The sequence below is a fragment of the Prinia subflava genome, chromosome 35 (assembly GCF_021018805.1).
Source record: "Prinia subflava isolate CZ2003 ecotype Zambia chromosome 35, Cam_Psub_1.2, whole genome shotgun sequence".
Lineage (NCBI taxonomy): Eukaryota > Metazoa > Chordata > Aves > Passeriformes > Cisticolidae > Prinia > Prinia subflava.
In genome coordinates, this window is record NC_086281.1 from 479,222 (window position 1) to 501,236 (window position 22,015).

The window sequence follows — 22,015 nt, forward strand, 5'->3', positions numbered from 1 at the left end:
ACCTCTGGGCCCTCACCTCGGTGGGAGGTTCTGCCCCACGGAGGGGTCTCGGCAGCCCCACGGCAGCGGGGGTGATCCCGGGGATGTCACTCGGGGGTCGCGCGGCCGCTGGGGACACTGGCAGCGCTCGGGGGGACACGCGCGGGTGGGGACACGGGCAGAGCTTGGGGACACGCGTGGATGGGGACATAAACACACGGGGAAGCACGGAAGGGTCCGGCCGCGGTGTACCCGCCGCTCCCGGGGCCGCGCGCGGCGCTCGGGGACGCGGGTGGGCGCGGGTGGGGTGACCCCCGTGACACCTCCGGCAACCCCACGCTGCTGCCCACTCGCCGCGTGAGCCAAGCCTAGAAAAGCATCACGGAGCATTAAGAAATCAATGTAACAAATAAAAAAGTTAATGAGCAAAAAGAACCTCGCGTGGTGAAAAAGGATCGCCGCTAGCAGAGGATGGTTTCGATCCATCGACCTCTGGGTTATGGGCCCAGCACGCTCCCGCTGCGCCACTCTGCTGCTGCACGCGCCCGCCGCCCGCAGCCTTTACAACCGCGGCAGCGCGCGCTCCATTCATGGACACCCCGCCCCCTCCAGCGGCCGCACGGCGTGCGCTGCCATTGGCCGCTTTTCGCTCTGATTGATGCGCAGCTCCACCAATGGATGCTGGCAGAGCGCCCGCGGGGGGCGGGCACGGAGAGAGCGGCGGCCAATGGGAGGGCGGGTTGCTGCGGGGTCTGCGAGCGGCGCTTCATTGTCGGGAGCGCCGGCGACATGAGGTGAGAGAGCGATACCGGGACCGGGATCGGGAGCGGGAGCGGGATCGGGACCGGGATCGGGATGGGGGCACCGGGACCGGGACCGGGATCGGGATCGGGAGCGGGATCGGCACCGGGATCGGGATCGGGATCGGGATCGGGATCGGGATGGGGGCACCGGGAGCGGGAGCGGGACCGGGACCGGGATCGGGATGGGGACCAGGACCGGGACCGGGATGGGGGCACCGGGATCGGGAGCGGGATCGGCACCGGGATCGGGAGCGGGATGGGGACCAGGACCGGGACCGGGATGGGGGCACCGGGATCGGGACCGGGACCGGGACCGGGATCGGGATGGGGGCACCGGGATCGGGAGCGGGAGCGGGATCGGGATCGGGATCGGCACCGGGATCGGGAGCGGGATCGGGACAGGGATCGGCACCGGGAGCGGGAGCGGGATGGGGACACCGGGACCGGGACCGAGACCGGGGGGACACCGGGACCGGGGAGGGACCGAGACCTCGGCGGGAGCGGCACCGGGGAACACCGGGGCTGGGGGATAAAGGGGGAGTGGGGGGAGAACCGGGACCGGGGGGAATCACAGGGACCGTGGGGAAACCGGTACCGGGGAGAGACCGGACTGGGGGGGCCGCGGGACCGGGGAGACACCTGGAGAGAGGCGGGGAACGGGGAGAGACCGGGAGAACAACCGGGGGGAGCGGGAGAACAACCGGGAGAACGGGAGAACAACCGGGGGGAGCGAGAGAACAACCGGGGGGATCGGGGAGAGACCGGGGGGATCGGGGGAACAACCGGGGGGAGCGGGAGAACAACCGGGGGGAGCGGGAGAACAACCGGGGGGAGCGGGAGAACAACCGGGGGGATCGGGGAGAACAACCGGGGGGAGCGGGGAGAACAACCGGGGGGAGCGGGAGAACAACCGGGGGGAACGGGAGAACAACCGGGGGGAGCGGGGAGAACAACCGGGGGGAGCGGGAGAACAACCGGGGGGAGCGGGAGAACAACCGGGGGGACCGGGGAGAACAACCGGGGGGATCGGGAGAACAACCGGGGGGAGCGGGGAGAGACCGGGGGGACCGGGAGAACAACCGGGGGGAGCGGGGAGAGACCGGGGGGACCGGGAGAACAACCGGGGGGAGCGGGGAGAACAACCGGGGAGATCGGGAGAACAACCGGGGGGAGCGGGAGAACAACCGGGGGGATCGGGAGAACAACCGGGGGGAGCGGGAGAACAACCGGGGGGACCGGGGAGAGACCGGGGGGAGCGGGAGAACAACCGGGGGGATCGGGGAGAACAACCGGGGGGATCGGGGAGAACAACCGGGGGGATCGGGGAGAACAACCGGGGGGAACGGGGAGAACAACCGGGGGGAGCGGGAGAACAACCGGGGGGAACGGGAGAACAACCGGGGGGAGCGGGGCCAAGGGGAACCGGGGGGCGGCGGGACCGGGACCGGGCCCGGGGCTGGGGGCACCGGGAACCGGGGGATGGGGCGGGGGAACCGGGCCCGGGGCTCGGTGTCCCCCTCACCGCCGCCCCCGTTCTCTCCCCGCAGGGGCGATCGAGGCCGCGGCCGCGGCGGCCGCTTCGGTTCCAGGCGAGTCTCGGGCCGTGTCGTGACAGGGCAGTGTCGCGACAGGGCGGTGTCGTGACGGGGCGGGAGGGGCGGGGTCCTGCAGGGCCCGGGGATGATTTGGGGTTTTTCTCCCGTTCAGGTTCCGGCCCTTTGTGCCCCACATCCCCTTCGACTTCTACGTGGTGAGTGACCCCGGCCCGGCCAGCCCCGGGAATGTTCCGGGATTTTCCAGGAATTCTCTGGGATTTTCCAGGAATTTTCTGGGATTTTCCAGGAATTTTGCTGGAATATGAAAATCCAGTGGGAATTTTGTCCCTCAGTGTGAGATGGGGTTTAAATTAAATCCATTGGGAATTTTGTCCCTCAGTGTGAGATGGGGTTGTTTAAATTAATTCCATTGGGAATTTTGTCCCTCAGTGTGAGATGGGGTTGTTTAAATTAATTCCATTGGGAATTTTGTCCCTCAGTGTGAGATGGGGTTATTTAAATTAAATTCCAGTGGGAATTTTGTCCCCTCAGTGTGAGATGGGGTTGTTTAAATTAATTCCATTGGGAATTTTGTCCCTCAGTGTGAGATGGGGTTGTTTAAATTAAATTCCAGTGGGAATTTTGTCCCCTCAGTGTGAGATGGGGTTGTTTAAATTAATTCCATTGGGAATTTTGTCCCTCAGTGTGAGATGGGGTTGTTTAAATTAAATTCCAATGGGAATTTTGTCCCTCAGTGTGAGATGGGGTTGTTTAAATTAATTCCAGTGGGAATTTTGTCCCTCAGTGTGAGATGGGGTTGTTTAAATTAATTCCAGTGGGAATTTTGTCCCCTCAGTGTGAGATGGGGTTTAAATTAAATTCCATTGGGAATTTTGTCCCTCAGTGTGAGATGGGGTTGTTTAAATTAATTCCATTGGGAATTTTGTCCCTCGGTGTGAGATGGGGTTGTTTAAATTAATTCCATTGGGAATTTTGTCCCTCGGTGTGAGATGGGGTTGTTTAAATTAATTCCATTGGGAATTTTGTCCCTCAGTGTGAGATGGGGTTTAAATTAAATCCAGTGGGAATTTTGTCCCTCAGTGTGAGATGGGGTTTAAATTCCATTGGGAATTTTGTCCCTCAGTGTGAGATGGGGTTTAATTCCAGTGGGAATTTTGTCCCTCAGTGTGAGATGGGGTTGTTTAAATTAAATTCCAGATGGGAATTTTGTCCCTCAGTGTGAGATGGGGTTGTTTAAATTAATTCCATTGGGAATTTTGTCCCTCAGTGTGAGATGGGGTTTAATTCCATTGGGAATTTTGTCCCTCAGTGTGAGATGGGGTTTAATTCCAGTGGGAATTTTGTCCCTCAGTGTGAGATGGGGTTTGATTCCAATGGGAATTTTTTCCCCTCAATGTGAGATGGGGTTTAATTCCATTGGGAATTTTGTCCCTCAGTGTGAGATGGGGTTTAATTCCAGTGGGAATTTTGTCCCTCAGTGTGAGATGGGGTTTGATTCCAATGGGAATTTTTTCCCCTCAATGTGAGATGGGGTTTAATTCCATTGGGAATTTTGTCCCTCAGTGTGAGATGGGGTTTAATTCCAGTGGGAATTTTGTCCCTCAGTGTGAGATGGCGTTTCCCCGGGTCAAGCCCGCGGCCGATGAAAGCGCCTTCAGCGAGGCGCTGCTCAAGAGGAACCAGGACCTGGCTCCCACCGCGGCCGAGCAGGTGCCGAGCCCAAAAACCCCCCCGGGCCCTCGGGATGGGCCTTGGGGGATCCAAAATTCTTCAGGAGTGGCCAAAATAATGAGTTTGTTCTGTGGGATGAGCGCCTCGGAGGGGTTTGTGGGCAATAATGTGGATTTTGTGGGCAATAACGTGGATTTTGTGGACAATAATACGGATTTTGTGGGCAATAATATGGATTTTGTGGGCAATAATGTGGATTTTGTGGGCAATAATATGGATTTTGTGGGCAATAATATGGATTTTGTGGGCAATAATGTGGATTTTGTGGGCAATAATATGGATTTTGTGGGCGATAACATGGATTTTGTGGGCTATAATGTGGATTTTGTGCTCTGGAAAGAGTGGGATGAGCACCTTGGAGTGGTTTGTGGGCAATAATGTGGATTTTGTGGGCAATAATGTGGATTTTGTGGACAATAATACGGATTTTGTGGGCAATAATATGGATTTTGTGGACAATAACATGGATTTTGTGGGCAATAATGTGGATTTTGTGGACAATAATATGGATTTTGTGGACAATAATACGGATTTTGTGGGCAATAATGTGGATTTTGTGGGCAATAATATGGGTTTTTTGGACAATAATATGGATTTTGTGGGCAATAATATGGATTTTGTGCTCTGGAAAGAGTGGGATGAGCACCTTGGAGGGGTTTGTGGGCAATAATGTGGATTTTGTGGGCAATAATGTGGATTTTGTGGGCAATAATGTGGATTTTGTGGACAATAACATGGATTTTGTGGGCAATAATGTGGATTTTGTGGGTAATAATATGGATTTTGTGGGCGATAATACGGATTTTGTGGGCAATAATGTGGATTTTGTGGGCAATAATACGGATTTTGTGGGCAATAATGTGGATTTTGTGGGTAATAATATGGATTTTGTGCTCTGGAAAGAGTGGGATGAGCACCTTGGAGGGGTTTGTGGGCAATAATGTGGATTTTGTGGGCAATAATGTGGATTTTGTGGGCAATAATATGGATTTTGTGGGCAATAATGTGGATTTTGTGGGCTATAATACGGATTTTGTGGGCAATAATATGGATTTTGTGGGCGATAACATGGATTTTGTGAGTAATAACATGGATTTTGTGCTCTGGAAGGAGGATTATTCCCGGTGTTTGTGGATAATCCTGGTCCTGTTCCTCCCCAGGCTTCCATCCTGTCCCTGGTGACCAAGATCAACAACGTCATCGATAATTTAATTGTGGCCCCGGGGACGTTTGAAGTGGTGAGTGCAGGAAGGAGCTCCGTGGGGGATCCACGCTGATCCCCCCGGGCGCTCCTGGGTTGAATTCCGGGGATTTTGGGTTTTTCTCCCGCCAGCAAATCGAGGAGGTTCGCCAGGTGGGCTCCTACAAGAAGGGCACGATGACCACGGGGCACAACGTGGCGGATCTGGTGGTGATCCTGAAGATCCTCCCCACCCGTGAGTGCCCCCGGCGGGATCGGGGCGGGATCGGGGCCAGGCCCTGCTCTGACCTTCCTCCTCCTCCTCCTCCTCCTCCTCCTCCTCCTCCTCCTCCTCTTCCTCCTCCTCCTCCTTTTCCCAGTGGAAGCCGTGGCAGCTTTGGGGAACAAGGTGGTGGAGAGCCTGCGGGCACAGGACCCCGGCGAAGGTGGGGCTGCGCTCCGGGGGGATTCCGGGGGGATTCCGGGGGGATTCCAGGGGGGGATTCCGGGAGGATTCCAGGGGGATTCCAGGGGGATTCTGGGGGGATTCCGGGGGGATTCCAGGGGGGATTCCAGGGGGATTCCGGGGGGGATTCCAGGGGGGATTCCAGGGGGATTCCAGGGCTGCTCCTGGGGGGATTCTAGGGTCACTCCTGGGGAGATTCTGGGGGGATTCCAGGGCTGCTCCTGGGGGGATTCCGGGGGGATTCCAGGGCACTCCCGGGGGGATTCTGGGGCTGCTCCTGGGTGGATTCCAGGGGGATTCCGGGGGGATTCCAGAGGATTCCAGGATCACTCCTGGGGGGATTCTGGGGGATTCCAGGGGGATTTCAGGGGGGATTCTGGGGCCGCTCCCGGGGGGATTCTGGGGGGATTCTGGGGGGTTCCGGGGCTGCTCCTGGGTGGATTCCAGGGTCACTCCCGGGGGGATTCCAGGGCTGCTCCCGTGGGGATTCTGGGGGGATTCCGTGGGGATTTTGGGGTCACTCCCAGGGGGATTCCAGGCCCGCTCCCGTGGGCACTCCCAGCCCCTCCACGCCCAATTCCCGGCCTCTCCCCGCAGTGCTGACCATGCTGACCAACGAGACCGGCTTCGAGATCAGCTCTGCCGATGCCACCGTGAAGATCCTGATCACCACGGTGCCGCCCAACCTGCGCAAGCTGGACCCGGAGCTGCACCGTGAGCGCCTGGCCCTGCCCGTGTCCCCTGCCCGTGTCCCTGCCCGTGCCCCCTGCCCGTGTCCCCTGCCCGTGTCCCCTGCCCGTGCCCCCTGCCCGTGCCCCTGCCCGTGCCCTGTGCCCGTGCCCCTGCCCGTGCCCTGCCTGTGTCCCCTGCCCGTGTCCCCTGCCTGTGCCCCCTGCCCCGTGTCCCCTGCCCGTGCCCGTGCCCCCTGCCCGTGCCCCCTGCCCGTGTCCCCTCCCCGTGCCCTGTGCCCCCTGCCCGTGCCCTGCCCGTGTCCCCTGCCCGTGCCCCCTGCCCGTGTCCCCTGCCCGTGTCCCTGCCCGTGTCCCCTGCCCGTGCCCTGCCCGTGCCCCGCCCGTGCCCCCTGCCCGTGCCCTGTGCCCCCTGCCCGTGTCCCCTGCCCGTGTCCCCTGCCTGTCCCCTGCCCGTGCCCATGCCCGTGCCCCCTGCCCGTGCCCGTGTCCCCTGCCTGCCTGGGGACACCGGGGATTTCTCCTCCCTGCAGTGGACATCAAGGTGCTGCAGAGCGCCCTGGCCGCCATCCGGCACGCGCGGTGGTTCGAGGAGAACGCGTCACAGTCCACGTGAGTGGGGACAAATCCCTGTCCCCGGGGACGTGGGGGGCTGTCCCTGTGTGGGGCTGTCCCTGTGTGGGGCTGTCCCTGTGTGGGGCTGTCCTGGGGCTGTCCTGGCATTGTCCCCCTGTGGGGCTATCCTGGGGCTGTCCTGGGGCTGTCCCTCGGCTCTGGGGCTGTCCTGGGGCTGTCCTGGCACTGTCCCTCCGTGGGGCTGTCCCTGCGTGGGGCTGTCCTGGGGCTGTCCTGGCACTGTCCCCCCATGGGGCTGTCCCCCCGTGGGGCTGTCCTGGGGCTGTCCTGTCACTGTCCCCATGTGGGGCTGTCCCCCCGTGGGGCTGTCCTGGGGCTGTCCTGTCACTGTCCCCCTGTGGGGCTGTCCCCCCGTGGGGCTGTCCCCCCGTGGGGCTGTCCTGGGGCTGTCCTGTCACTGTCCCCCCGTGGGGCTGTCCCAGGGCTGTCCCCCCGTGGGGCTGTCCTGTCACTGTCCCCCCGTGGGGCTGTCCTGTCACTGTCCCCCCGTGGGGCTGTCCTGGGGCTGTCCTGGCACTGTCCCCATGTGGGGCTGTCCCAGGGCTGTCCCCCCGTGGGGCTGTCCCCCCGTGGGGCTGTCCTGGCACTGTCCCCCCGTGGGGCTGTCCCAGGGCTGTCCTGTCACTGTCCCCCCCGTGGGGCTGTCCTGTCGCTGTCCCCCCGTGGGGCTGTCCCAGGGCTGTCCTGTCACTGTCCCCCCGTGGGGCTGTCCCTGCATGGGGCTGTCCCAAGGCCATGGGGCTGTCCTGTCACTGTCCCCCCGTGGGGCTGTCCCCCCGTGGGGCTGTCCCAGGGCTGTCCCCCCGTGGGGCTGTCCCTGCATGGGGCTGTCCCCCCGTGGGGCTGTCCCAGGGCTGTCCCCCCGTGGGTCTCACCCTCCTCCTGCCCCAGGGTGAAGGTTCTGATCCGGCTCCTCAAGGACCTGAGGCTTCGCTTCCCCGGCTTCGAGCCGCTCACGCCCTGGATCCTGGACCTGCTGGTGGGTGCTGACCCCAAATCCCAGTCCCAGGGGTTGGGATTGTGACCCCGGGCTGGGAATTTTCATTTTTTCCTGCCCCAATCCCCGTTCCTGTCCCCCTGCAGGGTCACTACGCCGTGATGAACAACCCCACCCGGCAGCCGCTGGCCCTCAACATCGCCTACAGGTCCTGCCCTGCAGAAACCCCCAAAAAATCCCACTGGGAGAAAAACCAGCTCCGTTCTCCCAATAAAATCCCAATGGGAGAAAAACCAGCTCCGTTCTCCCAATAAAATCCCACTGGGACACAAACTGGCCCAGCTGGGCTCTCCTGGGGCAGTTTTTGTGGTTCTCCCAATAAAATCCTACTGGGAGAAAAACCCAGCTGGGCTCTCCTGGGGTTTTTTTTGCAGCTCCCTTCTCCCAATAAAATCCCAGTGGGACACAAACTGGCCCAGCTGGGCTCTCCTGGGGCTGTTTTTGCCGTTTTTGCTGTTTTTTCTGTTTGTTTTTGATGTTTTTCCTGTTTGTTTTTGCTGTTTTTTCTGTTTGTTTTTGCTGTTTTTTCTGTTTGTTTTTGCTGTTTTTCCTGTTTGTTTTTGCCGTTTTTGATGTTTTTTCTGTTTGTTTTTGGTGTTTTTGCCGTTTTTGCTGTTTGTTTTTGCTGTTTATTTTTGCCATTTGTTTTTGCCATTTGTTTTTGCCGTTTTTCCTGTTTGTTTTTGCCGTTTTTCCTGTTTGTTTTTGCCGTTTTTCCTGTTTGTTTTTGCCGTTTTTGCTGGTTTTTCTGTTTGTTTTTGCTGTTTTTCCTGTTTGTTTTTCCTGTTTGTTTTTGCCATTTTTGCCGTTTTTCCTGTTTGTTTTTCCCGTTTTTGCTGTTTTTCCTGTTTGTTTTTGCCGTTTTTGCCGTTTTTGCCGTTTTTTTCTGTTTGTTTTTGCCGTTTTTCCTGTTTGTTTTTGCCGTTTTTCCTGTTTGTTTTTGCTGTTTGTTTTTGCCGTTTGTTTTTGCCGTTTTTGCTGTTTTTCCTGTTTGTTTCTGCTGTTTCTGCAGCTCTGAGCCCTCCCGTGTCCCCCTGCAGGCGCTGCCTGCAGATCCTGGCTGCCGGGCTCTTCCTGCCCGGCTCCGTGGGCATCACCGACCCCTGCGAGAGCGGCAACTTCCGCGTGCACACGGTGATGACGCTGGAGCAGCAGGTGAGGAGGGGTCCCCGGAGGGAGGGGACACGCTGGGGAGGGTCCCTGTCCCCTCCCTGAGCTGTCCCCGTCCCCAGGACATGGTGTGCTACACGGCCCAGACCCTCGTGCGCATCCTCTCCCACGGCGGCTACCGAAAAATCCTGGGCCAGGAGGGCGACGCCAGCTGTGAGTGGGGCTGGGGGAGGTGGCCCAAATCCCACCTGGGAATGCCCAAATTCCACTTGGGGTGGCCCAAATCCCACCTGGGCCTCCCAAATCCCACCTGGGCCTCCCAAATCCCACCTGGGGTGGCCAAATCCCACCTGGGACAGCCCAAATCCCACCTGGGCCTCCCAAATCCCACCTGGGACACCCAAATCCCACCTGGGCTGGCCCAAATCCCACCTGGGACTGCCCAAATCCCACCTAGGCCTCCCAAATCCCACCTGGGACAGCCCAAATCCCACCTGGGCTGGCCCAAATCCCACCTGGGACAGCCCAAATCCCACCTGGGCCTCCCAAATCCCACCTGGGCTGGCCCAAATCGCACCTGGGCCTCCCAAATCCCACATGGGACTGCCAAATTCCACTTGGGGTGGCCCAAATCCCACCTGGGGAGGCCCAGATCGCACCTGGGCTGGCCCAAATCCCACCTGGGCTGGCCCAAATCCCACCTGGGCCTCCCAAATTCCACTTGGGGTGGCCCAAATCCTACCTGGGCTGGCCCAAATCCCACCTGGGACTGCCAAATTCCACTTGGGGTGGCCCAAATCCCACCTGGGGTGGCCCAAATCCCACCTGGGCTGGCCCAAATCGCACCTGGGCCTCCCAAATCCCACCTGGGCCTCCCAAATCCCACCTGGGATGGCCCAAATCCCACCTGGGCTGCCCAAATGCCACCTGGGCCTCCCAAATCCCACCTGGGCCGGCCCAAATCGCACCTGGGCCTCCCAAATCCCACCTGGGCCTCCCAAATCCCACCTGGACTGGCCCAAATCCCACCTGAGCCTCCCAAATCCCACCTGGGGTGGCCGGGTGTTGTGGGGCGGGGGTCCCCAGGAGGGTCCCCTCAGTGTCACCTGTCGGGACAGACCTGGCGTCCGAGATGTCCACGTGGGACGGGGTGATCGTGACGCCGTCGGAGAAGGCGTACGAGAAACCCCCCGAGAAGAAGGAGGGCGAGGAGGAGGAGGAGAACCAGGAGGAGCCGGCGGCGGGCGAGGAGGAGGAGAGCATGGAGACACAGGAGTGAGGGCCTGGCCTCACCTGGGGCAGGTGTGGGGACACCTGGGGGGCTCTGTGCCCCTCCTGGGTCACCTGGCGTGTCCCCAGGCTGTGTCCCTGCTCTGGAAGCTGCACATTAAAGTGTCCCCCCCTTTCCAGTGTGTGCTGCTCCTTCAGGTGTGTGTGGGACAGGTGGGAATGGGGCAGGAGAAGGAGCCCAGACCCCACCTGGGGTGGCCCAAATCCCACCTGGGGTGGCCCAAATCCCACCTGGGACTGCCCAAATCCCACCTGGGACTGCCCAAATCCCACCTGGGGCGGCCCAAATCCCACCTGGGCCTCCCAAATCCCACCTGGGAATGCCCTGACCCCACCTGGGGCTGCCCTGACCCCACCTGGGGCTGCCCAAATTCCACCTGGGACTGCCCAAATCCCACCTGGGCCTGCCAAATCCCACCTGGGGCGGCCCAAATCCTACCTGGGGTGGCCCAAATCCCACCTGGGACTGCCCAAATCCCACCTGGGGCTGCCCTGACCCCACCTGGGGCTGCCCTGACCCCACCTGGGTATGCCCAAATCCCACCTGGGATGGCCCAAATCCCACCTGGGAATGCCCAAATCCCACCTGGGAATGCCCAAATCCCACCTGGGCCTGCCCAAATCCCACCTGGGAATGCCCAAATCCCACCTGGGCCTCCCAAATCCCACCTGGGAATGCCCAAATCCCACCTGGGAATGCCCAGACCCCACCTGGGAATGCCCAGACCCCACCTGGGCCTCCCAAATCCCACCTGGAGGTGCCCTGGCAGCACCTGCCCGGCTCTGTTGTCCCCGAGGCCCCTCAGGGACGTGGGGACATCACGGGACTCTCTCAGTCACTTTTATTCTGGCGCCCCCAACTCCGGGAACGGGGCTCAGAGCGTCCCCCTGGGCCGCAGGGGACAGGGGACATCCCCCCAATCCACGAGCTGGGACAAACTGGGGTTCCTGCTGGCCTGGCTGGTCACCTGCTGGCCTGGCTGGTCACCTGGCTGGCCACTTGGCCACTCGGTCACTTGCCCTGGTAGCCCCCGGCCTCCAGCATCGCCCTCCTCCTCACGGTCTCCTTGGCCACGCTGTGGTTCAGCCTCCGCAGCCGCTCCTGGGGGTGGCACAAATCCCCTGTGAGCACCTGGCGGGGGCTCTGGGACGCCCCTGTCCCCCTGTGCCCTCACCTGGGCGTTCTGCAGGATGTTGTTGACCAGCACCACGCGGCGCCGGGCGTTCAGCAGCTTCTTCACGTACGGGTCCAGGTCCAGCGCCACTTTCTGGTCTTCGTTGATGCGGCAGAGCTCTGGGGAGGGGTCGGTGTGAGCCCTGAGACCCCCAGGTGACCCCCCAGGTGACCCCCAGGTGACAGCCCCAGGTGACCCCCAGGTGACCCCGGTGACCCCCTGGTGACGCCCAGGTTACCCCCAGGTGACCCCCCGGTGACGCCCAGGTGACCCCTCAGTGACCCCCCCAGGTGACCCCCAGGTGACCCCCCCAGGTGACCCCCTGGCTGACCCCCCAGTGACCCCTGGGTGACCCCTCCAGGTGATCTCCCTGGTGACCCCAGGTGACCCCCCCCCAGGTGACCCCCTGGGTGACCCCCCAGTGACCCCCAGGTGACCCCCAGGTGATCCCCAGGTGACCCCTCAGTGACCCCCCCAGGTAAACCCCCCGGTGACCCCCAGGTACCCCCCAAGTGACCCTCCCAGGTGACAGCCCCAGGTGACTCCCAGGTGACCCCCAGGTGACCCCCCCCAGAGACCCCCAGGTGACCCCTCGGTGACCCCCAGGTGACAGCCCCAGGTGACTCCCAGGTGACCCCCAGGTGATCCCCAGGTGACCCCTCAGTGACCCCCCCAGGTAAACCCCCCGGTGACCCCCAGGTGACCTCCTGGGTGACCTCCCAGGTGACCCCCAGGTGACCCCCCCAGGTAAACCCCCCGGTGACCCCCAGGTGACCTCCCAGGTGACCCCCAAGTGACCCTCCCAGGTGACCCCCAGGTGACCCCCAGGTGACCCCCATGTGACCCTCCCAGGTGACCCCCAGGTGACCCCCAGGTGACCCCCAGGTGACCCCCATGTGACCCTCCCAGGTGACCCCCCAAGTGACCCTCCCAGGTGACCCCTCGGTGATGCCCAGGTGACTCCCCCAGGTGACCCCCAGGTGACCCCTCGGTGACCCCCAGGTACCCCCCAGGTGACCTCCCAGGTGACCCCCAAGTGACCCCCCAGGTGACCCCCCCCCGAGACCCCCAGGTGACCCCCAGGTGACCCCCAGGTGACCCCAGGTGTGGCTCACCTGTGGCCAGGCTGTCGATGTGCTCCCGCAGCTCCACCTGGCTCTCCCTGGGGAATTGGGGCAGGTAAAGCCCCAAATTCACCTTTTTTATCCCCAAATTCACCTTTATCCCCAAATTCGCCTTTATCCTCAAATTCGCCTTTTTTATCCCCAAATTCGCCTTTTTTATCCCCAAATTCGCCTTTATTCCCCTCAGTGTGGGAGCTGCACCCCCAGCGCTGCCCCCCTCAGGTACCCCCAAAACTTCACCCCTAAAACTTCACCCCTAAAACTTCATCCCCAAAACTTCATCCCCAAAACTTCACCCCTAAAACTTGACCCCCAAAGCCCCTGAGCCCCCAAAATTCCCCCCAAAACTTCACCCCCAAAACTCCCCCCTCACATTCCCCCAAAACTTCACCCCTAAAATTCGCCCCTCACGTTCCCCCAAAGCTTCACTCCTAAAACTCCCCCTTCATGTTCCCCCAAAGCCCTTGAACCCCAAAACTTCACCCCTCATTTACCCCCAAAACTTCATCCCTAAAACTCCCCCCTCATGTTCCCTCAAAGCCCTTGAACCCCAAAACTTCACCCTTAAAACTCCCCTCACGTACCCCGAAAGCTTCACCCCCAACACTCGCCCCCAGGCTCCCCCAAAGCCCCTGAGCCCCACAAACCCGCCCTTCCCGCCTCTCCCCGCCCCTCAGCCTCCCGGCCCGCCCTGCCCCGCCGCCGGCCGCTCCCCGGGGCCGCTCTCCGTGCCCGCACCGGACGCTGTGGACGTGGCGGTCGAGCTGTCGCACCGCGGGCCGCAGGAACTGCAGGAGCCCCTCGGCAAAAAGCTCCCGCGCCCCGGGGCCGCTGCCCGCCGCCATCTTGGCCCGCGGGGGCTGCCGGGAAAGCGAGTCCGCCGGAAGAGGGAGAGGCCGCTTCCGGTGCGCGCCGCGGGGGCTGCTGGGAAATGTAGTCCTCAGGGACGGCGGGAGGGCACAGCTGGACGCACATCTGGAAACGCAGCTGGAGGAACATCTGGCGGCACAGCTGCACTGCTGAGCATCTGTCAAAGGCCCTGACACGCCCAGGCCACAGATTCCAACCCTGTCTGTTAATTAATTATTAAAACACCCTGGTGTCGGTCCTTTCTCGTTTGTTTTTTGGCTTTTTAATGTTTTTTTCTTGGTTTATTTTCCTACAAAAGTTAACCCTGGAGGTGGAAATCAGCGCCGAGGGCCGCACCACAAACCCCGACCCCATCCATGAAATAACCGTTAAACCAACACGTTTTTGGTCATTTCACTTCGTCTTTTTGCCTTTTTTTCCCTCTTTTTCCGGCTGCTCCTCCCACGTCAGGCGTGGGCGTCGGGCAGGGCGTGCAGGACGTGGTCCAGCAGCTGCAGCGCGCGGTGCAGCTGCACCTCGATCCAGCAGGGCGTGCAGGTGATGCTGGCCCGGGGGTAGTCGGGCCCCCAGCCCTTAACGAAGCTCAGCCTAACGAGGCACAGGCGCCGCAGGTCGTCCACGCCGAGCCCCGCGGCCACCGACAGCCCTGGAGGGGTGACAGGGTCACCACGGGGGTCCCAGCCCGCTCTGGGGTCACTCAGGGATGGTGGCCCTGGGGTCACTCAGGGATGGTGGCCCTGTGGTCACCATGGGGTCACTCACGGATGGTGGCCCTGGGGTCACTCAGGGATGGTGGCCCTGGGGTCACCATGGGGGTCACTCAGGGATGGTGGCCCTGGGGTCACTCAGGGATGGTGGCCCTGGGGTCACTCAGGGATGGTGGCCGTGGGGTCACTCAGGGACGGTGGCCCTGGGGTCACCACGGGGTCACTCAGGGATGGTGGCCCTGGGGTCACTCAGGGATGGTGGCCCTGTGGTCACCATGGGGGTCACTCAGGGATGGTGGCCCCGGGGTCACTCAGGGATGGTGGTCCTGTGGTCACTCAGGGATGGTGGCCCTGGGGTCACTCAGGGATGGTGGCCCTGGGGTCACTCAGGGACGGTGGCCCTGTGGTCACCACGGGGGTCACTCACCGATGGCCGGGGCGATGCCGCCCACCGAGCCCGGCCCGGGGATGCTGCCGGCCACTGCGGCCGCCTGCGCGGTGGCCGCGGCCTGCGCGGTGGCCGCCTGCTGCTGCATCTGCCGGTGGCACTGCCGCAGGTCAAACACCTGAGGGGACACGGGGGGGGACACCTGAGCGGGGCTGGCTTCGGGGTGGGGGGCACCCCAGGGCCACAGAACTGCCCCCAACCCCCCCGGGGACCCCCGGGCACCCCGACCTTGAGGTGTGCCCCGGGGTGCACCTTGTGCACGGCGTCCCCGGGGGCTCTGCCCGCCGCCCTGTCCAGGTAGAAGCTCTGCACGAACACGGCGTGGTCGCTGCGGCAGCGCATCCACACGTCGCCCTCGCCGCGCCGCTCCAGCTGCACGCCCCTGCCGATGTGCAGCCTGCCCGGGAGCCTCAGTGCAGCCCCCCTGCTCCACTGCAGCCCCCCCGGCTCCACTGCAGCCTCCACTGCAGCCCCCCTGCTCCACTGCAGCCCCCCTGCTCCGCTGCAGCCCCCCCTGCTCCGCTGCAGCCTCCACTGCAGCCCCCCTGCTCCGCTGCAGCCCCCCTGCTCCGCTGCAGCCCCCCCTGCTCCGCTGCAGCCTCCACTGCAGCCCCCCTGCTCCACTGCAGCCCCCCTGCGCCCCTGCAGCCCCCCCAGCTCTGCTGCAGCCCCCCTGTCTGCAGTGCAGCCCCCCTGCTCTGCTGCAGCCCCCCTGCTCCACTGCAGCCCCCCTGTCTGCAGTGCAGCCCCCCCTGCTCTGCTGCAGCCCCCCTGCTCTGCTGCAGCCCCCCCGGCTCCACTGCAGCCCCCCCTGATCCACTGCAGCCCCCCTGCTCCACTGCAGCCCCCCCTGCTCCATTGCAGCCCCCCCTGCTCTGCTGCAGCCCCCCCCTGCGCCACTGCAGCCCCCCTGCTCCACTGCAGCCCCCCCTGCTCCGCTGCAGCCCCCCCTGATCCACTGCAGCCCCCCCTGCTCCGCTGCAGCCCCCCCTGATCCACTGCAGCCCCCCTGCTCCATTGCAGCCTCCACTGCAGCCCCCCCGGCTCCACTGCAGCCCCCCCTGCTCTGCTGCAGCCCCCCTGTCTGCAGTGCAGCCCCCCCTGCTCCATTGCAGCCCCCCCTGCTCCGCTGCAGCCCCCCCTGCTCCACTGCAGCCCCCCTGCTCCATTGCAGCCTCCACTGCAGCCCCCCCGGCCCCACTGCAGCCCCCCCTGCTCCACTGCAGCCCCCCTGATCCACTGCAGCCCCCCCTGCTCCATTGCAGCCCCCCCTGCTCCACTGCAGCCCCCCTGCTCCGCTGCAGCCTCCACTGCAGCCCCCCCTGCTCCACTGCAGCCCCCCTGCTCCACTGCAGCCCCCTGCTCCACTGCAGCCTCCACTGCAGCCCCCCCTGCTCCACTGCAGCCCCCCTGCTCCACTGCAGCCCCCCTGCTCCACTGCAGCCCCCCCTGCTCCATTGCAGCCTCCACTGCAGCCTCCACTGCAGCCCCCCTGCTCCGCTGCAGCCCCCCTGCTCCACTGCAGCCCCCCCTGCTCTGCTGCAGCCCCCCCGGCTCCACTGCAGCCCCCCCTGCTCTGCTGCAGCCCCCCTGCTCCGCTGCAGCCCCCACATTCGCCCTCTTCTGCCCCTCCATGCCCCCTGACCCACCCCCTGCCCCTGATCCCCCCCCGTGTCCCCTGACCCACCCCATATCCCCTGACCCCCCATGCCCTTCCATGCCCCCTGACCCACCCCCTGACCCACCGTGCCCCCTGACCCCCTGTGTCTCCCACACCCCTGACTCCCCGTGCCCCCTGATCCACCCCACACCCCCTGACCCACTCCAATGTCCCCTGACTCCCCCTGTCCCCTGACCCACTGTGCCCCCCCTGCCCCCTGATCCACCCCCTGCCCCCCATAACCCCTGAGCCACTGTGCCCCCCATACCTCCCATGCCCCCCCACACCCCCTGACCCACCATAATACCCCCTGACGCCCCGTGCCCCCTGCCCCACCGTGCGCCTCACACCCCTGCCCCACCCCATATCCCCTGACCCCCCTGACGCCCCGTGCCCCCTGACCCACCGTGCCCCTCACACCCCCTGATCCACTCCAATGCCTCCCATGCCCCCCATGCCCCCCGTGCCCCCAGACCCACCGTGCCCCCCATGCCCCCCATGCCCCCTGTGCCCCCAGACCCACCGTGCCCCCCGTGCCCCCCATGCCCCCTGTGCCCCCAGACCCACCGTGCCCTCTCGCTGGCCGCGCAGCGCTGGACGTTGGAGAGCTGCCCCAGGCAGAAGCGGGCGCCCCCCGAGGGGTCCACGTACCCGTCCACCACCACCGAGGGGCAGCTCGAGGGCACCTTGAAGATCTCCCCCACCTGCACGTCCTGCTCGAAGTAGGCGATGGAGCACCAGAATTCCGGCCCTGGAACGGGGGGACGTGGATTTTAGGGGGGGTCACGGCACCCATGGGTGCTGAGGAGGGCGGGGGGCACTCACCAGGGTGGGTGGACACGGGGGGCTGCAGCACAGGGTTATGGTGGGGGGGCCCTGGAGGGGCAGAGAGGGGGTCAGCACCCTGAAGACCCCCCCCAGCCGTCCCCCAGTGCCCCCCAAACCTACAGCAGTGGCTGGGGTGGTGCTGGGGGTGCCTCTGGCTGCCGGGGGGCTGTGGGGTGGGGGGCTGAGAGCCCCCCAAACTCGGGCTGGAGGTGGTGGCACTGGTCCAGCTCAGTGGTGAACCTGGAGGGGGACAAAGGGGGACGTGAGGGGGGTCTCCAGGGGGCTCGGGGGACGGGGGGTCCCCCCATACTCACCGTGCTGGGCCGGTTTGGGGTACCCGTTCTGCGGGGGGGGCTGTGCTGGGGGGCCCTCGCTGTGGGGCAGGGGGTCCTGGGGGGTCGCTGTGGGGGAACAGGGGGTCGTGGTGGGCTGGGGGGCTCAGGGTGACGCCCCCAAACCCTCGCAGGGTGGGGGTTAGGGGGGGTCTCACCTTGGGGCGCCGTGGGGAGCGCAGGGAGGGTCCGGGGCAGCCGGGGGGGCTCTGGGGGCAGCGCTCGGTGGGGCCGGGCGGGGGGCTCCATCTGCACACAGGCACGGACAAACTCCTCCTTCACCGGGCGCCGGGGGGGCACTGGGGAGGGCGGGGGACACACACCGGAGACCATGGGGGGCGCGGGGACCCTCTGCCAGGGGCTGGGCTGGCTCGGGGGGTCTCCCCGCCGGCCCCGGGCCGGGGTCTCACCTGTGCTCTGGATGCTCAGACCTGCAGGAGAGGTGGGGGAGGGAGAGTTAGGGGTGCTGGTGACCCCCCCATTGTCGACCCCCCCCCCCATCCGGGGGTCCCGGGGGTCCCGGGGGTCCCCGCTCACCGCGGGCGGGGGTCCCCACGCGCTCGTAGTGGTAGGGGTTGACACAGACGCTGTCGCACTTGAGGTCGAAGGCGAATTGGCAGAATCCGGCGGGTTTTAACTCGTTTTTGTGCAGGTCGGGCCAGCGCCACAGCCGCGCGTAGATGACGTGCGGGAACCCCTTCCTGCCGGCCACCTGCGGGGGGACACAAAGGGGGGATGAGTGTCCCCTGTGTCCCCTCCCCGGGGTGACATCGAGCTCCGACCCCCCCCCCCGGCCCCCCCAGCGCGGGGCTGGCGCCAGGGCGGGGGTCCGGACACAGCAAAACCCCCCCGAGCCCCCCAGCCCCGAGCGCTGCCGGACACTGAGGCACGAGGGGAGGGAGAGGGGGCGCCCCGAGGGGAGGGGGACACGGGCAGGGGGACACGGGCAGGGGAACAGGGGCGGGGGGACACGGGAAGGGGACACGGGAAGGGGACACGGGCAGGGGGACACGGGCAGGGGGACAGGGGCAGGGGGACACGGGCAGGGGGACACGAGAAGGGGACACGGGCAGGGGACACGGGAAGGGGGACAGGGGCAGGGGACACGGGCAGGGGGACACGGGCAGGGGGACACGGGAAGGGGACACGGGCAGGGGGACAGGGGCAGGGGGATGTGGGCAGGGGGAAGTGGGGAGGGGGATGTGGAGAGGGGGATGTGGAGAGGGGGATGTGGGCAGGGGGATCCATCCACTCCCGTGGTGTGGGGAGGGGGCTCACGGGGAAGCCCCAAACGCGGGCAAGGGGCTCAAGAGGAACCCCCCAAACGCGGGCAGGGGGCTCAAGGGGACCCCCCAAACACGGGGAGGTTTCAGGGGGGTCCCAGGGGTCCCCACGGGCTGGGGGTACCTGGAGCCGCCCGTCCAGGGTGCGCTGCACGGTGACACACTGGCCAGGCTGTGCCCCGCCGGAGGTGACAGCGGCCACCAGCGCGTCCAGCTCGTCCCTCTTGTCCCTCAGCTTCCTCAGCAGGCTCTGGATGGCGCGGCGGGCGAAGGCCTCGCTGTCCCCTCCCTGCCGGTGGCACAGCAGGCTGTGCACGATGCCAGGGCCACTGTCACTGCCCAGGGACATGGCGGCCCTGCAAGGCAGGGGGGCCCTGCGTGTCACCCTGAGTGTCACCCTGAGTGTCACTCCGTGTGTCACCCTGCATGTCCCTGCCCAGGGACATGGCGCTGCGGGCCTGCAAGGCAGGGGGACCCTGCATGTCACCTTGCATGTCACCCTCTGTGTCACCCCGCGTGCCACCCTGCGTGTCACTCTGCGTGTCACCCCGAGTGCCACCCTGCCTGTCACCCTGTGTGCCACCCCGTGTGTCACCCTGCGTGTCACCCTGCCGCAGGGGACACCCAGCCGCCAGCCGTGTGGCACCGGGAAGGTGGCACTGTCCAGGTGACCAGGACGGGGGACAAAGCCATCTGTCACCTGCGTTCCACGAGCTGAGTCGCAGAGTTTGTCCCCAGCTTGGGGTGACAGCAACACTCGGGGTGTCCCCAGCTCCCCACAGCAGCACGGCCAGGGCTGGATGGTGGCACCAGGCTCGGGGACAGCGGTGTCCCCAGCGCCAGCCCGGTGCCTCGGGGACGCCGCCGCCGCCGCCGCCGCCGCCGCCGCAGACTAAACAGAGCCTGGGCTGGCGCCGCTGCTTAACCCCGCTCTGTCCCCGCTTCTCCCGTTCCTGCCTCCCTGCCAGAGCCTGGACGCGGTTCCAGAGCTGGAAAATCCCGGGATGGCGCAGACACAACAAACCGCGCTCCCTGCTCCTTATCTGGGTCGGGGAGGGAGCCGGGCTGTCCTGCGGGGTGTCCCCGGCGCCTCCAAGGTGCCACCAGGGTACGGGGACACTGCCAGGGGGTGCTGGAGGGACCCCACGGAGCCCCTCGGGGTGTGGGTGCGACCCTCAGCCCCCGCCAGGCTCTGGGGTTCACCCGGGGATCTCCCGTCCTCTGCCTCGTGTTTTGGGGCTAAAAGCGGCGGAAGGGGGGACCCGGGGTCCTGCGCCCCCAGATCCAGCGGCTGCACCCCGAGGCTGCTGCAGGGAAGGCTGGAAGGGTCAGGGATGTCTGTCCCTCTGTCCCTCTGTCCCTCTGTCCGTCTGTCCCTCTGCAAAAGCCAGCCCAGCCTGGCTGGGGGGACCGGGGATCAGACCCGGCCCGTCCCTGGCTGGTCCCGAGTCCCAAAATTGCCCAGCACGGGACACCCCGGGGCACGGGGGGGTGACAGGGGTGGCGCAGGGGCGCAGAGGGGTGACAAGGAGGGGACAGCAGCGGGGACCGCTGGTGGGGCAGGCTCTACTCACCTCCGCCGCCCGCGGTGCCGTCACTCGCGGCCCGGCTGCCGCCGCATCTCCTCCGGTTCACGGGGGCGCTGCCCTGCCTGGAGACCCCTGCCCTGCTCGGAGACCCCTGCCCGGAGCCCCCTGCCCTGCCCGGAGCCCCCTGCCCTGCTTTGAACCCCCTGTCCTGCCCGGAGCCCCCTGCCCTGAACTCCCAGCCCTCTCCTCTTCCTCCTCCTGGCGCTCTCCCGGTCCCGGTCCCGGTCCGGTCCCGCTCCCTCAGACCTTTCCGCCTCCTCCTCCTCCCGGCGCTCTCCCTGTCCCGGTCCCGCTCCCTCTCCCGGTCCCTCTCCCTGACCTGGTCCCTGTCCCTGTCCCTCTCCCGGTCCGATCCCGCTCCCTCTCCCGGTCCGCTCCGGTCCCGCTCCCTCTCCCTGTCCCGTCCCTGTCCTGGTCCTGTCCCGGTCCCTGTCCCTGTCCCGCTCCCTCTCCCTGTCCCGTCCCTGTCCTGGTCCGGTCCCTGTCCCTCTCCCTGTCCCGTCCCTGTCCTGGTCCGGTCCCTGTCCTGTCCCTGTCCCTGTCCCCGTCCCTGTCCCGGTCCCTCTCCCTGTCCCGTCCCTGTCCTGGTCCGGTCCCTGTCCCGGTCCCTCTCCCGCTCCTTCAGCCTTTTCCCAACTCCGTCCCCACAATAACAAAAGGCGCGGCCGGAGCGCGTGAGGCGCCGCCGCGCCGCAGCCAATGGCAGCGCCCGTGACAGCCGGGCCCGGCTCCGCCAGCCAATCAGAGCCGCGCTTTCATGGCCCAGTCCCAGACAGGCCCCGCCCCCGGCGCCGCCGGGCCCCGGGGATGGCCCCGGGAACGGGACCGGGAATGGCACCGGGAACGGCCTCGTTATCCCCCGGGAACGGCCCCGGGAACGGCCCCGTTATCCCCCGGGAACGGCCCCGGGAACGGCCCCGTTATCCCCCGGGAACGGCACCAGGAACGGCCCCGGGAACGGCCCCGGGAACACCGCGGGTCCCTGTCCTCATCCCCCCGGGGAACGGCCCCGTTATCCCCCGGGAACGGCACCAGGAACGGCCCCGGGAACGGCCTCGTTATCCCCCGGGAACGGCACCGGGGATGGCACCGGGAACGGCCCCGTTATCCCCCGGGAACGGCACCGGGGACGGCCCCGGGAACGGCCCTGGGGATCCCCCCGGGAATTCCCGGTGCCATCCACAGCTGCCCCGGCCCCTGCCCAGACCCCCTCCTCTTCCTCCTGCCCCTGTGAATTCAGAGAAATCCCATTTCCAGAGAAAAACCCCACAGAGAAAAACCTGGTTCCTTTAAGGAACCAGAAACGCGAGATTTTGGTCATCCCAAAAATCCAACAGCCAATCCCAAAATCCAACAAATCCACCCCAGACCCCGACAAACCCAACCCAAACCCATCCCAGACCCCACAAACCCATCCCAGACCCCACAAACCCATCCCAAACCCCGACAAACCCACCCCAAAACTCAATTACAGAACTCCAGAGGCACACACACCCCTGGTGCTGCCACATCAGATCCATCCCATCCGCGTTTCCTCAGGGAAAAACCACCAGAAAGATCCC

At 64.9% G+C, this 22,015-nt stretch overlaps 3 protein-coding genes, 1 long non-coding RNA gene and 1 other non-coding gene across 6 annotated transcripts; 1 reads left to right on the top strand and 4 right to left on the bottom strand.

Moving 5' to 3' along the window:
- Positions 1-441: 441 nt before the first annotated feature.
- On the bottom strand, positions 442-513 carry TRNAM-CAU (transfer RNA methionine (anticodon CAU)). The gene has a single exon. It is a non-coding gene; the product is annotated as a tRNA-Met (tRNA).
- A 187-nt stretch (positions 514-700) lies between these two features.
- ILF2 (interleukin enhancer binding factor 2) lies at positions 701-10,554 on the top strand. The gene is made up of 14 exons (XM_063421124.1): positions 701-773; positions 2,330-2,371; positions 2,490-2,532; positions 3,944-4,048; positions 5,230-5,307; positions 5,403-5,505; positions 5,630-5,695; positions 6,313-6,429; positions 6,938-7,016; positions 7,932-8,019; positions 8,124-8,185; positions 9,078-9,192; positions 9,270-9,360; positions 10,266-10,554. Exons 1-14 carry the CDS (start codon positions 769-771, stop codon positions 10,424-10,426), a joined length of 1,155 nt encoding a protein of 384 aa, XP_063277194.1. The 5' UTR covers positions 701-768; the 3' UTR covers positions 10,427-10,554.
- LOC134563338 (uncharacterized) lies at positions 9,269-10,216 on the bottom strand. Its single transcript, XR_010083348.1, has 3 exons — positions 9,890-10,216; positions 9,807-9,848; positions 9,269-9,395 (listed from the first exon to the last, which is right to left on the bottom strand). It is a non-coding gene; the product is annotated as an uncharacterized LOC134563338 (long non-coding RNA).
- Positions 10,555-11,264: 710 nt separating the features above from the next.
- SNAPIN (SNAP associated protein) lies at positions 11,265-13,631 on the bottom strand. The gene is made up of 4 exons (XM_063421179.1): positions 13,475-13,631; positions 12,728-12,774; positions 11,613-11,731; positions 11,265-11,539 (listed from the first exon to the last, which is right to left on the bottom strand). Exons 1-4 carry the CDS (start codon positions 13,579-13,581, stop codon positions 11,450-11,452), a joined length of 363 nt encoding a protein of 120 aa, XP_063277249.1. The 5' UTR covers positions 13,582-13,631; the 3' UTR covers positions 11,265-11,449.
- A 219-nt stretch (positions 13,632-13,850) lies between these two features.
- Positions 13,851-20,584, bottom strand: LOC134563260 (mothers against decapentaplegic homolog 4-like). Of its 2 annotated transcripts, none has more exons than XM_063421123.1 (12): positions 20,439-20,584; positions 18,989-19,220; positions 18,119-18,293; positions 17,992-18,012; positions 17,740-17,880; positions 17,564-17,650; positions 17,370-17,489; positions 17,247-17,297; positions 16,989-17,172; positions 15,014-15,158; positions 14,741-14,879; positions 13,851-14,252 (listed from the first exon to the last, which is right to left on the bottom strand). In XM_063421123.1, the coding sequence occupies exons 2-12, from the start codon at positions 19,211-19,213 to the stop codon at positions 14,053-14,055; spliced, it is 1,488 nt and encodes a 495-aa protein (XP_063277193.1). In that variant the 5' UTR covers positions 19,214-19,220; positions 20,439-20,584; the 3' UTR covers positions 13,851-14,052. The 2 variants fall into 2 exon arrangements, with proteins under 2 accessions (XP_063277193.1, XP_063277192.1); XM_063421122.1 differs by having other exon boundaries at positions 13,857-14,252; positions 14,990-15,158.
- Between the last annotated feature and the right edge of the window lie 1,431 nt (positions 20,585-22,015).

What these genes read in the sequence shown, in the direction of transcription:
- ILF2 (XM_063421124.1), top strand. An exon ending in CCTGAAGATCCTCCCCACCC is followed by an intron (nt 5,506 to 5,629) that starts GTGAGTGCCCCC and finishes TCCTTTTCCCAG; the next exon opens with TGGAAGCCGTGGCAGCTTTG. An exon ending in CCTGGATCCTGGACCTGCTG is followed by an intron (nt 8,020 to 8,123) that starts GTGGGTGCTGAC and finishes GTCCCCCTGCAG; the next exon opens with GGTCACTACGCCGTGATGAA.
- SNAPIN (XM_063421179.1), bottom strand. Translation starts at nt 13,581, where the DNA reads ATGGCGGCGGGCAGCGGCCCCGGGGCGCGGGAGCTTTTTGCCGAGGGG. An exon ending in CATCGACAGCCTGGCCACAG is followed by an intron (nt 11,732 to 12,727) that starts GTGAGCCACACC and finishes ACCCCTCCCCAG; the next exon opens with AGCTCTGCCGCATCAACGAA. An exon ending in ACATCCTGCAGAACGCCCAG is followed by an intron (nt 11,540 to 11,612) that starts GTGAGGGCACAG and finishes TGCCACCCCCAG; the next exon opens with GAGCGGCTGCGGAGGCTGAA.
- LOC134563260 (XM_063421122.1), bottom strand. Translation starts at nt 19,213, where the DNA reads ATGTCCCTGGGCAGTGACAGTGGCCCTGGCATCGTGCACAGCCTGCTG. An exon ending in CCCCAAACCGGCCCAGCACG is followed by an intron (nt 17,490 to 17,563) that starts GTGAGTATGGGG and finishes GTCCCCCTCCAG; the next exon opens with GTTCACCACTGAGCTGGACC. An exon ending in CCCCGTGTCCACCCACCCTG is followed by an intron (nt 17,173 to 17,246) that starts GTGAGTGCCCCC and finishes CCCCCGTTCCAG; the next exon opens with GGCCGGAATTCTGGTGCTCC.